Raw genomic sequence first — 14,985 nt, 5'->3', positions numbered from 1 at the left:
TAAATTAAAATGCAAATATCATAAGGAAGGCACAATAGATTACACACAAATTATCTGTTCAGTTTTATTAAAAACGTCTCTAAAGTCTACGTAGAATTTGAAATTAGTTTAAGACCAAGTAACCTTAAAACAGCACATACCTGTACATGATGTCCCAGGTCCGGTATAACCACTATTGCAAGCACAAATGAACGAGTCTGTATTATTTGTGCATGCAGCATTTGAATCACAGTTATGCGTCCCTAATGTACACTCGTTTATATCTAGAAGCAAGAAAGAGCACGTATCATCAATTATAATGCAACAATCCTAAAAATGGCACCGTAGATCATACAAAAACCATCAGCTCATTTTAATAAAAAAAGGTTTCTTAAATCTGCGTAGAATTTGAAATTCGCTTAAAACCGATTACTCTTAGAACAACTGTTAGAATGACATACCTATGCATGATGTCCCAGGTCCGGTATAACCAACATTGCAAGAGCACAAGAATAAGCCTGCAGTATTTGTGCATGCAGCATTTGAATCACAGTTATGCGTTCCTAATGTACACTCGTTTATATCTAGAAGCAACAAAGAGCACGTATCATCAATTATAATGCAACAATCCTAAAAATGGCACCGTAGATCAGACAAAAACCATAAGCTCATTTTAATAAAAAAAAGTTTCTTAAATCTGCGTAGAATTTGAAATTCGCTTAAAACCGATTACTCTTAGAACAACTGTTAGAATGACATACCTATGCATGATGTCCCAGGTCCGGTATAACCAACATTGCAAGAGCACAAGAATGAGCCTGCAGTATTTGTGCATGCAGCATTTAAATCACAGTTATGCGTCCCTAATGTACATTCGTCTATATCTAGAAGCAATAAAGAGGCATCTATCATAAATTAAAATGCAAATATCCTAAGCAATGCACAGTAGATTACACACAAATTATCTGTTCAGTTTTATTAAAAACGTCTCTAAAGTCTACGTAGAATTTGAAATTGGTTTAAGACCAATTAACCTTAAAACAGCACATACCTGTACATGATGTCCCAGGTCCGGTATAACCACTATTGCAAGCACAAATGAACGAGTCTGTATTATTTGTGCATGCAGCATTTGAATCACAGTTATGCGTCCCTAATGTACAATCGTTTATATCTAGAAGCAACAAAGAGCACGTATCATCAATTATAATGTAACAATCCTAAAAATGGCGCCGTAGATCATACAAAAACCATCAGCTCATTTTAATAAAAAAAGGTTTCTTAAATCTGCGTAGAATTTGAAATTCGCTTAAAACCGATTACTCTTAGAACAACTGTTAGAATGACATACCTATGCATGATGTCCCAGGTCCGGTATAACCAACATTGCAAGAGCAGAAGAATGAGCCTGCAGTATTTGTGCATGCAGCATTTGAATCACAGTTATGCGTCCTAATATACATTCGTCTATATCTAGAGGCAACAAAGAGGCACAATCAAAAATTAAAATGCAAATATCATAAGGAAGGCACAATAGATTACACACAAAATATCTGCTCGGTTTTATAAAAAACGTCTCTGAAATCTACGTAAAATTTGAAATTCGTTTAAGACCAATTAACATTAAAACAGCACATACCTGTACATGTTGTCCCAGGTCCGGTATAACCAGTATTGCAAGCACAGGTGAATGAACCTGCAGTATTTGTGCATGCAGCATTTGAATCACAGTTATGCGTTCCTAATGTACATTCGTCTATATCTAGAAGCAACATAGAAGCATCTATCATAAATTAAAATGCAAATATCATAAGGAAGGCACAATAGATTACACACAAATTATCTGTTCAGTTTTATTAAAAACGTCTCCAAAATCTACGTAGATTTTGAAATTCGTTTAAGAACAATAAACCTTAAAACAGCACTTACCTATGCATGATGTCCCAGGTCCGGTATAACCAACATTGCAAGAGCAGAAGAATGAGCCTGCAGTATTTGTGCATGCAGCATTTGAATCACAGTTATGCGTTCCTAATGTACATTCGTCTATATCTAGAAGCAACAAAGAAGCATCTATCATAAATTAAAATGCAAATATCATAAGGAAGGCACAATAGATTACACACAAATTATCTGTTCAGTTTTTTTAAAAACGTCTCCAAAATCTACGTAGATTTTGAAATTCGTTTAAGAACAATAAACCTTAAAACAGCACTTACCTGTACATGATGTCCCAGGTCCGGTATAACCAATATTGCAAGCACAGGTGAATGAGCCTTTAGTATTTGTGCATGCGGCATTTGAATCACAGTTATGCGTTCCTAATGTACATTCGTCTATATCTAGAAGCAACAAAGAAGCATCTATCATAAATTAAAATGCAAATTTCATAAGGAAGGCTCAATAGATTACACACAAATTATCTGTTCAGTTTTATTAAAAACGTCTCTAAAGTCTACGTAGAATTTGAAATTAGTTTAAGACCAATTAACCTTAAAACAGTATATACCTGTACATGATGTCCCAGGTCCGGTATAACCACTATTGCAAGCACAAATGAACGAGTCTGTATTATTTGTGCATGCAGCATTTGAATCACAGTTATGCGTCCCTAATGTACACTCGTTTCTATCTAGAAGCAACAAAGAGCACGTATCATCAATTATAATGTAACAATCCTAAAAATGGCACCGTAGATCATACAAAAACCATCAGCTCATTTTAATAAAATAAGGTTTCTTAAATCTGGGTAGAATTTGAAATTCGCTTAAAACCGATTACTCTTAGAACAACTGTTAGAATGACATACCTATGCATGATGTCCCAGGTCCGGTATAACCAACATTGCAAGAGCAGAAGAATGAGCCTGCAGTATTTGTGCATGCAGCATTTGAATCACAGTTATGCGTTCCTAACATACATTCGTCTATATCTAGAAGCAACAAAGAAGCATCTATCATAAATTAAAATGCAAATATCATAAGGAAGGCACAATAGATTACACACAAATTATCTGTTCAGTTTTATTAAAAACGTCTCCAAAATCTACGTAGATTTTGAAATTCGTTTAAGAACAATAAACCTTAAAACAGCACTTACCTGTACATGATGTCCCAGGTCCGGTATAACCAATATTGCAAGCACAGGTGAATGAGCCTTTAGTATTTGTGCATGCAGCATTTGAATCACAGTTATTCGTCCGTAATGTACATTCGTCTATATCTAGAAGCAACAAAGAGGCATCTATCATAAATTAAAATGCAAATATCCTAAGCAATGCACAGTAGATTACACACAAATTATCTGTTCAGTTTTATTAAAAACGTCTCTAAAGTCTACGTAGAATTTGAAATTAGTTTAAGACCAATTAACCTGAAAACAGCACATACCTGTACATGATGTCCCAGGTCCGGTATAACCACTATTGCAAGCACAAATGAACGAGTCTGTATTATTTGTGCATTTAGCATTTGAATCACAGTTATGCGTCCCTAATGTACACTCGTTTATATCTAGAAGCAAGAAAGAGCACGTATCATCAATTATAATGCAACAATCCTAAAAATGGCACCGTAGATCATACAAAAACCATCAGCTCATTTTAATAAAAAAAGGTTTCTTAAATCTGCGTAGAATTTGAAATTCGCTTAAAACCGATTACTCTTAGAACAACTGTTAGAATGACATACCTATGCATGATGTCCCAGGTCCGGTATAACCAACATTGCAAGAGCACAAGAATAAGCCTGCAGTATTTGTGCATGCAGCATTTGAATCACAGTTATGCGTTCCTAATGTACACTCGTTTATATCTAGAAGCAACAAAGAGCACGTATCATCAATTATAATGCAACAATCCTAAAAATGGCACCGTAGATCAGACAAAAACCATAAGCTCATTTTAATAAAAAAAAGTTTCTTAAATCTGCGTAGAATTTGAAATTCGCTTAAAACCGATTACTCTTAGAACAACTGTTAGAATGACATACCTATGCATGATGTCCCAGGTCCGGTATAACCAACATTGCAAGAGCACAAGAATGAGCCTGCAGTATTTGTGCATGCAGCATTTAAATCACAGTTATGCGTCCCTAATGTACATTCGTCTATATCTAGAAGCAATAAAGAGGCATCTATCATAAATTAAAATGCAAATATCCTAAGCAATGCACAGTAGATTACACACAAATTATCTGTTCAGTTTTATTAAAAACGTCTCTAAAGTCTACGTAGAATTTGAAATTGGTTTAAGACCAATTAACCTTAAAACAGCACATACCTGTACATGATGTCCCAGGTCCGGTATAACCACTATTGCAAGCACAAATGAACGAGTCTGTATTATTTGTGCATGCAGCATTTGAATCACAGTTATGCGTCCCTAATGTACAATCGTTTATATCTAGAAGCAACAAAGAGCACGTATCATCAATTATAATGTAACAATCCTAAAAATGGCGCCGTAGATCATACAAAAACCATCAGCTCATTTTAATAAAAAAAGGTTTCTTAAATCTGCGTAGAATTTGAAATTCGCTTAAAACCGATTACTCTTAGAACAACTGTTAGAATGACATACCTATGCATGATGTCCCAGGTCCGGTATAACCAACATTGCAAGAGCAGAAGAATGAGCCTGCAGTATTTGTGCATGCAGCATTTGAATCACAGTTATGCGTCCTAATATACATTCGTCTATATCTAGAGGCAACAAAGAGGCACAATCAAAAATTAAAATGCAAATATCATAAGGAAGGCACAATAGATTACACACAAAATATCTGCTCGGTTTTATAAAAAACGTCTCTGAAATCTACGTAAAATTTGAAATTCGTTTAAGACCAATTAACATTAAAACAGCACATACCTGTACATGTTGTCCCAGGTCCGGTATAACCAGTATTGCAAGCACAGGTGAATGAACCTGCAGTATTTGTGCATGCAGCATTTGAATCACAGTTATGCGTTCCTAATGTACATTCGTCTATATCTAGAAGCAACATAGAAGCATCTATCATAAATTAAAATGCAAATATCATAAGGAAGGCACAATAGATTACACACAAATTATCTGTTCAGTTTTATTAAAAACGTCTCCAAAATCTACGTAGATTTTGAAATTCGTTTAAGAACAATAAACCTTAAAACAGCACTTACCTATGCATGATGTCCCAGGTCCGGTATAACCAACATTGCAAGAGCAGAAGAATGAGCCTGCAGTATTTGTGCATGCAGCATTTGAATCACAGTTATGCGTTCCTAATGTACATTCGTCTATATCTAGAAGCAACAAAGAAGCATCTATCATAAATTAAAATGCAAATATCATAAGGAAGGCACAATAGATTACACACAAATTATCTGTTCAGTTTTTTTAAAAACGTCTCCAAAATCTACGTAGATTTTGAAATTCGTTTAAGAACAATAAACCTTAAAACAGCACTTACCTGTACATGATGTCCCAGGTCCGGTATAACCAATATTGCAAGCACAGGTGAATGAGCCTTTAGTATTTGTGCATGCGGCATTTGAATCACAGTTATGCGTTCCTAATGTACATTCGTCTATATCTAGAAGCAACAAAGAAGCATCTATCATAAATTAAAATGCAAATTTCATAAGGAAGGCTCAATAGATTACACACAAATTATCTGTTCAGTTTTATTAAAAACGTCTCTAAAGTCTACGTAGAATTTGAAATTAGTTTAAGACCAATTAACCTTAAAACAGTATATACCTGTACATGATGTCCCAGGTCCGGTATAACCACTATTGCAAGCACAAATGAACGAGTCTGTATTATTTGTGCATGCAGCATTTGAATCACAGTTATGCGTCCCTAATGTACACTCGTTTCTATCTAGAAGCAACAAAGAGCACGTATCATCAATTATAATGTAACAATCCTAAAAATGGCACCGTAGATCATACAAAAACCATCAGCTCATTTTAATAAAATAAGGTTTCTTAAATCTGGGTAGAATTTGAAATTCGCTTAAAACCGATTACTCTTAGAACAACTGTTAGAATGACATACCTATGCATGATGTCCCAGGTCCGGTATAACCAACATTGCAAGAGCAGAAGAATGAGCCTGCAGTATTTGTGCATGCAGCATTTGAATCACAGTTATGCGTTCCTAACATACATTCGTCTATATCTAGAAGCAACAAAGAAGCATCTATCATAAATTAAAATGCAAATATCATAAGGAAGGCACAATAGATTACACACAAATTATCTGTTCAGTTTTATTAAAAACGTCTCCAAAATCTACGTAGATTTTGAAATTCGTTTAAGAACAATAAACCTTAAAACAGCACTTACCTGTACATGATGTCCCAGGTCCGGTATAACCAATATTGCAAGCACAGGTGAATGAGCCTTTAGTATTTGTGCATGCAGCATTTGAATCACAGTTATTCGTCCGTAATGTACATTCGTCTATATCTAGAAGCAACAAAGAGGCATCTATCATAAATTAAAATGCAAATATCCTAAGCAATGCACAGTAGATTACACACAAATTATCTGTTCAGTTTTATTAAAAACGTCTCTAAAGTCTACGTAGAATTTGAAATTAGTTTAAGACCAATTAACCTGAAAACAGCACATACCTGTACATGATGTCCCAGGTCCGGTATAACCACTATTGCAAGCACAAATGAACGAGTCTGTATTATTTGTGCATTTAGCATTTGAATCACAGTTATGCGTCCCTAATGTACACTCGTTTATATCTAGAAGCAACAAAGAGCACGTATCATCAATTATAATGTAACAATCCTAAAAATGGCACCGTAGATCATACAAAAACCATCAGCACATTTTAATAAAAAAAGGTTTCTTAAATCTGCGTAGAATTTGAAATTCGCTTAAAACCGATTACTCTTAGAACAACTGTTAGAATGACATACCTATGCATGATGTCCCAGGTCCGGTATAACCAACATTGCAAGAGCAGAAGAATGAGCCTGCAGTATTTGTGCATGCAGCATTTGAATCACAGTTATGCGTTCCTAATGTACATTCGTCTATATCTAGAAGCAACAAAGAAGCATCTATCATAAATTAAAATGCAAATATCATAAGGAAGGCACAATAGATTACACACAAATTATCTGTTCAGTTTTTTTAAAAACGTCTCCAAAATCTACGTAGATTTTGAAATTCGTTTAAGAACAATAAACCTTAAAACAGCACTTACCTGTACATGATGTCCCAGGTCCGGTATAACCAATATTGCAAGCACAGGTGAATGAGCCTTTAGTATTTGTGCATGCGGCATTTGAATCACAGTTATGCGTTCCTAATGTACATTCGTCTATATCTAGAAGCAACAAAGAAGCATCTATCATAAATTAAAATGCAAATTTCATAAGGAAGGCTCAATAGATTACACACAAATTATCTGTTCAGTTTTATTAAAAACGTCTCTAAAGTCTACGTAGAATTTGAAATTAGTTTAAGACCAATTAACCTTAAAACAGTATATACCTGTACATGATGTCCCAGGTCCGGTATAACCACTATTGCAAGCACAAATGAACGAGTCTGTATTATTTGTGCATGCAGCATTTGAATCACAGTTATGCGTCCCTAATGTACACTCGTTTCTATCTAGAAGCAACAAAGAGCACGTATCATCAATTATAATGTAACAATCCTAAAAATGGCACCGTAGATCATACAAAAACCATCAGCTCATTTTAATAAAATAAGGTTTCTTAAATCTGGGTAGAATTTGAAATTCGCTTAAAACCGATTACTCTTAGAACAACTGTTAGAATGACATACCTATGCATGATGTCCCAGGTCCGGTATAACCAACATTGCAAGAGCAGAAGAATGAGCCTGCAGTATTTGTGCATGCAGCATTTGAATCACAGTTATGCGTTCCTAACATACATTCGTCTATATCTAGAAGCAACAAAGAAGCATCTATCATAAATTAAAATGCAAATATCATAAGGAAGGCACAATAGATTACACACAAATTATCTGTTCAGTTTTATTAAAAACGTCTCCAAAATCTACGTAGATTTTGAAATTCGTTTAAGAACAATAAACCTTAAAACAGCACTTACCTGTACATGATGTCCCAGGTCCGGTATAACCAATATTGCAAGCACAGGTGAATGAGCCTTTAGTATTTGTGCATGCAGCATTTGAATCACAGTTATTCGTCCCTAATGTACATTCGTCTATATCTAGAAGCAATAAAGAGGCATCTATCATAAATTAAAATGCAAATATCCTAAGCAATGCACAGTAGATTACACACAAATTATCTGTTCAGTTTTATTAAAAACGTCTCTAAAGTCTACGTAGAATTTGAAGTTGGTTTAAGACTAATTAACCTTAAAACAGCACATACCTGTACATGATGTCCCAGGTCCGGTATAACCACTATTGCAAGCACAAATGAACGAGTCTGTATTATTTGTGCATGCAGCATTTGAATCACAGTTATGCGTCCCTAATGTACACTCGTTTATATCTAGAAGCAACAAAGAGCACGTATCATCAATTATAATGTAACAATCCTAAAAATGGCACCGTAGATCATACAAAAACCATCAGCTCATTTTAATAAAAAAAGGTTTCTTAAATCTGCGTAGAATTTGAAATTCGCTTAAAACCGATTACTCTTAGAACAACTGTTAGAATGACATACCTATGCATGATGTCCCAGGTCCGGTATAACCAACATTGCAAGAGCAGAAGAATGAGCCTGCAGTATTTGTGCATGCAGCATTTGAATCACAGTTATGCGTTCCTAACATACATTCGTCTATATCTAGAAGCAACAAAGAAGCATCTATCATAAATTAAAATGCAAATATCATAAGGAAGGCACAATAGATTACACACAAATTATCTGTTCAGTTTTATTAAAAACGTCTCCAAAATCTACGTAGATTTTGAATTTCGTTTAAGAACAATAAACCTGAAAACAGCACATACCTGTACATGATGTCCCAGGTCCGGTATAACCACTATTGCAAGCACAAATGAACGAGTCTGTATTATTTGTGCATTTAGCATTTGAATCACAGTTATGCGTCCCTAATGTACACTCGTTTATATCTAGAAGCAACAAAGAGCACGTATCATCAATTATAATGTAACAATCCTAAAAATGGCACCGTAGATCATACAAAAACCATCAGCACATTTTAATAAAAAAAGGTTTCTTAAATCTGCGTAGAATTTGAAATTCGCTTAAAACCGATTACTCTTAGAACAACTGTTAGAATGACATACCTATGCATGATGTCCCAGGTCCGGTATAACCAACATTGCAAGAGCAGAAGAATGAGCCTGCAGTATTTGTGCATGCAGCATTTGAATCACAGTTATGCGTTCCTAATGTACATTCGTCTATATCTAGAAGCAACAAAGAAGCATCTATCATAAATTAAAATGCAAATATCATAAGGAAGGCACAATAGATTACACACAAATTATCTGTTCAGTTTTATTAAAAACGTCTCCAAAATCTACGTAGATTTTGAAATTCGTTTAAGAACAATAAACCTTAAAACAGCACTTACCTGTACATGATGTCCCAGGTCCGGTATAACCAATATTGCAAGCACAGGTGAATGAGCCTTTAGTATTTGTGCATGCAGCATTTGAATCACAGTTATGCGTTCCTAATGTACATTCGTCTATATCTAGAAGCAACAAAGAAGCATCTATCATAAATTAAAATGCAAATTTCATAAGGAAGGCTCAATAGATTACACACAAATTATCTGTTCAGTTTTATTAAAAACGTCTCTAAAGTCTACGTAGAATTTGAAATTAGTTTAAGACCAATTAACCTTAAAACAGCACATACCTGTACATGATGTCCCAGGTCCGGTATAACCACTATTGCAAGCACAAATGAACGAGTCTGTATTATTTGTGCATGCAGCATTTGAATCACAGTTATGCGTCCCTAATGTACACTCGTTTATATCTAGAAGCAACAAAGAGCACGTATCATCAATTATAATGCAACAATCCTAAAAATGGCACCGTAGATCATACAAAAACCATCAGCTCATTTTAATAAAAAAAAGTTTCTGAAATCTGCGTAGAATTTGAAATTCGCTTAAAACCGATTACTCTTAGAACAACTGTTAGAATGACATACCTATGCATGATGTCCCAGGTCCGGTATAACCAACATTGCAAGAGCAGAAGAATGAGCCTGCAGTATTTGTGCATGCAGCATTTGAATCACAGTTATGCGTTCCTAATGTACATTCGTCTATATCTAGAGGCAACAAAGAGGCACCTATCAAAAATTAAAATGCAAATATCATAAGGAAGGCACAATAGATTACACACAAATTATCTGCTCGGTTTTATTAAAAACGTCTCTAAAATCTACGTAGATTTTGAAATTCGTTTAAGAACAATAAACCTTACTTCAGCACTTACCTGTACATGATGTCCCAGGTCCGGTATAACCAATATTGCAAGCACAGGTGAATGAGCCTTTAGTATTTGTGCATGCAGCATTTGAATCACAGTTATGCGTTCCTAATGTACATTCGTCTATATCTAGAAGCAACAAAGAGGCATCTATCATAAATTAAAATGCAAATATCATAAGGAAGGCAAAATAGATTGCACACAAATTATCTGTTCAGTTTTATTAAAAACGTCTCCAAAATCTACGTAGATTTTGAAGTTCGTTTAAGACCAATAAACCTTAAAACAGCACATACCTGTACATGATGTCCCAGGTCCGGTATAACCACTATTGCAAGCACAAATGAACGAGCCTTTGATATTTGTGCATGCAGCATTTGAATCACAGTTATGCGTTCCTAATGTACACTCGTTTATATCTAGAAGCAACAAAGAGCACGTATCATCAATTATAATGCAACAATCCTAAAAATTGCACCGTAGATCAGACAAAAACCATCAGCTCATTTTAATAAAAAAAGGTTTCTTAAATCTGCGTAGAATTTGAAATTCGCTTAAAACCGATTACTCTAAGAGCAACTGTTAGAATGACATACCTATGCATGATGTCCCAGGTCCGGTATAACCAACATTGCAAGAGCAGAAGAATGAGCCTGCAGTATTTGTGCATGCAGCATTTGAATCACAGTTATGCGTCCCTAATGTACATTCGTCTATATCTAGAAGCAACAAAGAGGCATATATCATAAATTAAAATGCAAATATCCTAAGCAATGCACAGTAGATTACACACAAATTATCTGTTCAGTTTTATTAAAAACGTCTCTAAAGTCTACGTAGAATTTGAAATTAGTTTAAGACCAATTAACCTTAAAACAGCACATACCTGTACATGATGTCCCAGGTCCGGTATAACCACTATTGCAAGCACAAATGAACGAGTCTGTATTATTTGTGCATGCAGCATTTGAATCACAGTTATGCGTCCCTAATGTACACTCGTTTATATTTAGAAGCAACAAAGAGCACGTATCATCAATTATAATGCAACAATCCTAAAAATGGCACCGTAGATCATACAAAAACCATCAGCTCATTTTAATAAAAAAAGGTTTCTTAAATCTGCGTAGAATTTGAAATTCGCTTAAAACCGATTACTCTTAGAACAACTGTTAGAATGACATACCTATGCATGATGTCCCAGGTCCGGTATAACCAACATTGCAAGAGCAGAAGAATGAGCCTGCAGTATTTGTGCATGCAGCATTTGAATCACAGTTATGCGTTCCTAATGTACATTCGTCTATATCTAGAGGCAACAAAGAGGCATCTATCATAAATTAAAATGCAAAAATCTTTAAAAAAGTCACAATAGAACACACACAAATTATCTGTAAAGATTAATTAAAAAAGTCGCTAATATCTATATTTCACATTAAATTATTTTAAGAACCAGCAACTAAAGAGCAGCAGTTAGGATAACATACCTGTACACGATGTACCAACTCCGGTATAACCAACATTGCAAGCACAGGTGAATGAGCCTGCAGTATTTGTGCATGTAGCATTTGAATCACAGTTATGCGTTCCTAATGTACATTCGTCAAAATCTAGAAGCAGCAAAGCAATACGTTTTTATCTATTTTAAATCAACTAAATTTAAAAGAGAAAGATTGAAGCACAGAAAAAGAAGCTGCTCTGTATCAGTCAAAGTGACAGGGCCACCAAAAAGCATTGCAGCACAAAAATCATGACTCGGCATATTCTGGAATACCCTCTCCTTTAATCGCGATTCAGTGTAAACAGATATTAAATCTCTCTTAAATTATTATATTTAACGATAATTATAACGGCAAAGCTTGTTATCATTAAGTTAAGATCATCTGTTAAAAAGTTCCATTCCAAATTTTAGTCAAGAAAACAGTCCAAATCAAACCATAACCTTTCCTTTGTTCAAATGCAGACTCTATCTCTCTGTGTTCATATATACTAAATGAATGACAATTTTTCATTTTTCTGGAAAAGATACCTGGTTACCACAGGCTATATTTTCTCAGTTACACACTCTGACCAGTGGCATGGTGGCCGGAGGGCCAGGGGAAACATGCTCATCCAGTGACCAGAAATCAGGGGGCGCCGAAGGCGATTCAACTCTTCAAGGGTCGCCAAAATTAGGTGAAAAATAAATGTGAACGAAGAAAGCCACTTGAAATAGCCGAGCTCTGAAGAGGCGCATATTTCGATATGAGGATTTCTTTCTCTCGTCTCTTTCTTTATTCCTCCGCAGCCCTTGACGATCTGGGACCGAGGGTAGGGATGGCATCGCAACATCCCTTGGCAGCCCACTATAAGTTACCGAACATCCGTAAGCAACCCACTGACTTACTTGACCTCACTGAAGTTGGAAATGATACTTAAATGCTATAGGAAATTTCAACGATCAGATTTTTCATAAAATGCTTCAACTTTACAAAGATACTTTGCCTTGTACTTTTAATAGAATTGTTCTTCGGTTGATATTCTTATGCTCATGTTTTGTTATTAAACGTGTTCCTAAAACTTTGCAATATCTTTAACGTCTTCATGTCGCGGTCTTTTCAAATGCAAACAGATAAGTATGGTACATAATGATAAAAATAAGCTAGTGAATATTTTCTTAAATCTCCATTAGGCCTAAAGCCATGAAATTTGTAGATTTTTCCAGTGCTGTTTCCGGTCATTCCTAGAAAGATAGAGTCTCAAATTTTCTTGCTTTCACTAAATCCTTTAAGATTTTGAGATTTTTGGCGTAATGATACAGAAATATTTATGAACATTTCCATGAATCTTCCTGGTTTCTAAACCGGTGTTGTAAATATTTTAGATGGCTTTGTAGAGTTTCAAGAGCGTCGTCATATTTGTAAAATTGTTCTTGCCGTTAAACATGGTGGCGCCCTTCATTAAACCCATGTACCATCTAAACTTTATGTCATTATGATAAAGAAAGTTTATGAATACTGCCTAGGATCTTTTTTCAATCCTAATCGATGTTGAAATCATTTTAGATGCAGTTTCCGGCAGTCCATATAATGTTATACTTTTAAAATTTTTTCTTCCCGCCAACTGTGGTGGCGGCCTTCGTGAGGCCCCTGAACAATGATTACGTTGTGCCCCCTTATTATCAATCACATTTCACGCCCCTGGTGGAGTTGTACCATGGACTTAACTTTAAAAGGCGCCGAAAAAGGTTGGTGCCTCCCTAGCCAATTTTGAGTCACCACGCCACTGACTTTGATCCAAAAACAGTGGATTCTCTAATGGCCATGCTTCCAAATTCGGCATTTTTTTTGTGTTAGTAGCCCATAAATAACAAATGTTCCTTATTAGCATAACTTTTGCAAATGTAAAATAGAATTACTATTGTAAAAGGTATATATTTCTGTTTATATTAAAATCATTAGCCATTTCACTACATTAAAAAGCTACGCTTTTCCAATTTTACCGAACAAAAGTCAATGCAACAAGTAAATTTAGATACAGCTCAATGTAAACAAACCATAGCAGGTAAATCCATTTCCTATATATCCTGCGCGGCAATTGCAAGCTCCAGAAATGCAAGTCCCTCCTTGAGAGCTGCAAGGAGGAGAGCAGCTTTGACCTGAGTGTACAGAACAAGAAAGCATATCCATGAAATAGAATTATAGAGGTATAGTTAAATTTCAAACAACTTACAAAAATTTGTCTGTTTTGAATTACTTAGTAGAAGCCGAAGCAATGATTAGAGAATCTTAGGTACAAATAGACTCTTTAGAAGTTGGTCAAAATCAGAAATGCAGGGCTAGGATGTTTGAACAGGGCCGCAAAATTGCACAGGAACAATTGCCAACAAACACAAATATGTAACTCTTTGCATTGACAAAAGCAGCCGGACTACTGCAAGAATCAATTAAAATTAAAAAAAAAACAATTGAGAATAATAGCCAGGCTGGAATATTGTCGACATTATTCAATCTGTGTTTTTTGAGCAAAAAAGACAAGCGTGACTTTCCCCAAGAAAGCTTTTCGTTCACATAGCAAACTTGTACTTCGTTTGTATGTTTCTTTCTCAGTTCGTACAAAATCTCCATATTTTTATTCATAAGAATGATATAAAGAACAATTTTAGACTCATACCCTCAAAAAATATTGTTGCATGTTGACTTTTAAAATCAGCAGAGTTTTTAGAAAATTGCCCTCGAATAGTATAAAAAACCTCAAGCAAGAAATGTGCAATCAACACCATTTTCTATTTATTGAAAATGTATCAGAATTAATCATGCAAACCATTGACGGGATTTTCAAGAGAGAGGACCAAGATAACCAGCACATGAATAATAAGCTTCCTTGGATTTAGAAAATATACTTCCATCTGCAAAAAAATCAAAATTTCTATCAATATTCTAATTTACTTGAGTATAAGAAATGGATCTTTCGCGAGTGTAGCTAGGGCAATATTCGTCACACTGGTAATGACCATCTGAAAAGTGCTGTGTCAAGACTATTCTATAGGTCTATTGTTCTTAAAATTCTAAAAAGGCTCCCAAGTTTTCAATCTTC

At 35.1% G+C, this 14,985-nt stretch overlaps 1 protein-coding gene across 1 annotated transcript in view; it reads right to left on the bottom strand.

Moving 5' to 3' along the window:
• Window positions 1–14,985, bottom strand: part of LOC148959245 (uncharacterized) — a 73,250-nt gene that overhangs the window by 35,506 nt on the left and 22,759 nt on the right. The window contains exons 2-22 of the mRNA XM_089110822.1: window positions 13,946–14,047; window positions 11,898–12,020; window positions 11,597–11,719; window positions 11,007–11,129; window positions 10,707–10,829; window positions 10,417–10,539; window positions 10,127–10,249; window positions 9,827–9,949; window positions 9,537–9,659; window positions 9,247–9,369; window positions 8,947–9,069; window positions 8,357–8,479; window positions 8,067–8,189; window positions 7,477–7,599; window positions 7,187–7,309; window positions 5,427–5,549; window positions 4,847–4,969; window positions 4,259–4,381; window positions 3,969–4,091; window positions 2,199–2,321; window positions 1,619–1,741 (exon numbers count right to left, since the gene is read on the bottom strand). Of these exons, the coding sequence (XP_088966948.1) occupies window positions 1,619–1,741; window positions 2,199–2,321; window positions 3,969–4,091; window positions 4,259–4,381; window positions 4,847–4,969; window positions 5,427–5,549; window positions 7,187–7,309; window positions 7,477–7,599; window positions 8,067–8,189; window positions 8,357–8,479; window positions 8,947–9,069; window positions 9,247–9,369; window positions 9,537–9,659; window positions 9,827–9,949; window positions 10,127–10,249; window positions 10,417–10,539; window positions 10,707–10,829; window positions 11,007–11,129; window positions 11,597–11,719; window positions 11,898–12,020; window positions 13,946–14,047 (2,562 nt within the window). The remainder of the gene's footprint in view (window positions 1–1,618; window positions 1,742–2,198; window positions 2,322–3,968; window positions 4,092–4,258; window positions 4,382–4,846; window positions 4,970–5,426; window positions 5,550–7,186; window positions 7,310–7,476; window positions 7,600–8,066; window positions 8,190–8,356; window positions 8,480–8,946; window positions 9,070–9,246; window positions 9,370–9,536; window positions 9,660–9,826; window positions 9,950–10,126; window positions 10,250–10,416; window positions 10,540–10,706; window positions 10,830–11,006; window positions 11,130–11,596; window positions 11,720–11,897; window positions 12,021–13,945; window positions 14,048–14,985) is intronic.

Source organism: Rhopilema esculentum, chromosome 10 (assembly GCF_057945365.1).
Source record: "Rhopilema esculentum isolate cy_ngs chromosome 10, ASM5794536v1, whole genome shotgun sequence".
Lineage (NCBI taxonomy): Eukaryota > Metazoa > Cnidaria > Scyphozoa > Rhizostomeae > Rhizostomatidae > Rhopilema > Rhopilema esculentum.
Note: the sequence above shows the minus strand (reverse complement) of the source record. Positions and strands in the feature narration are given on the sequence as shown.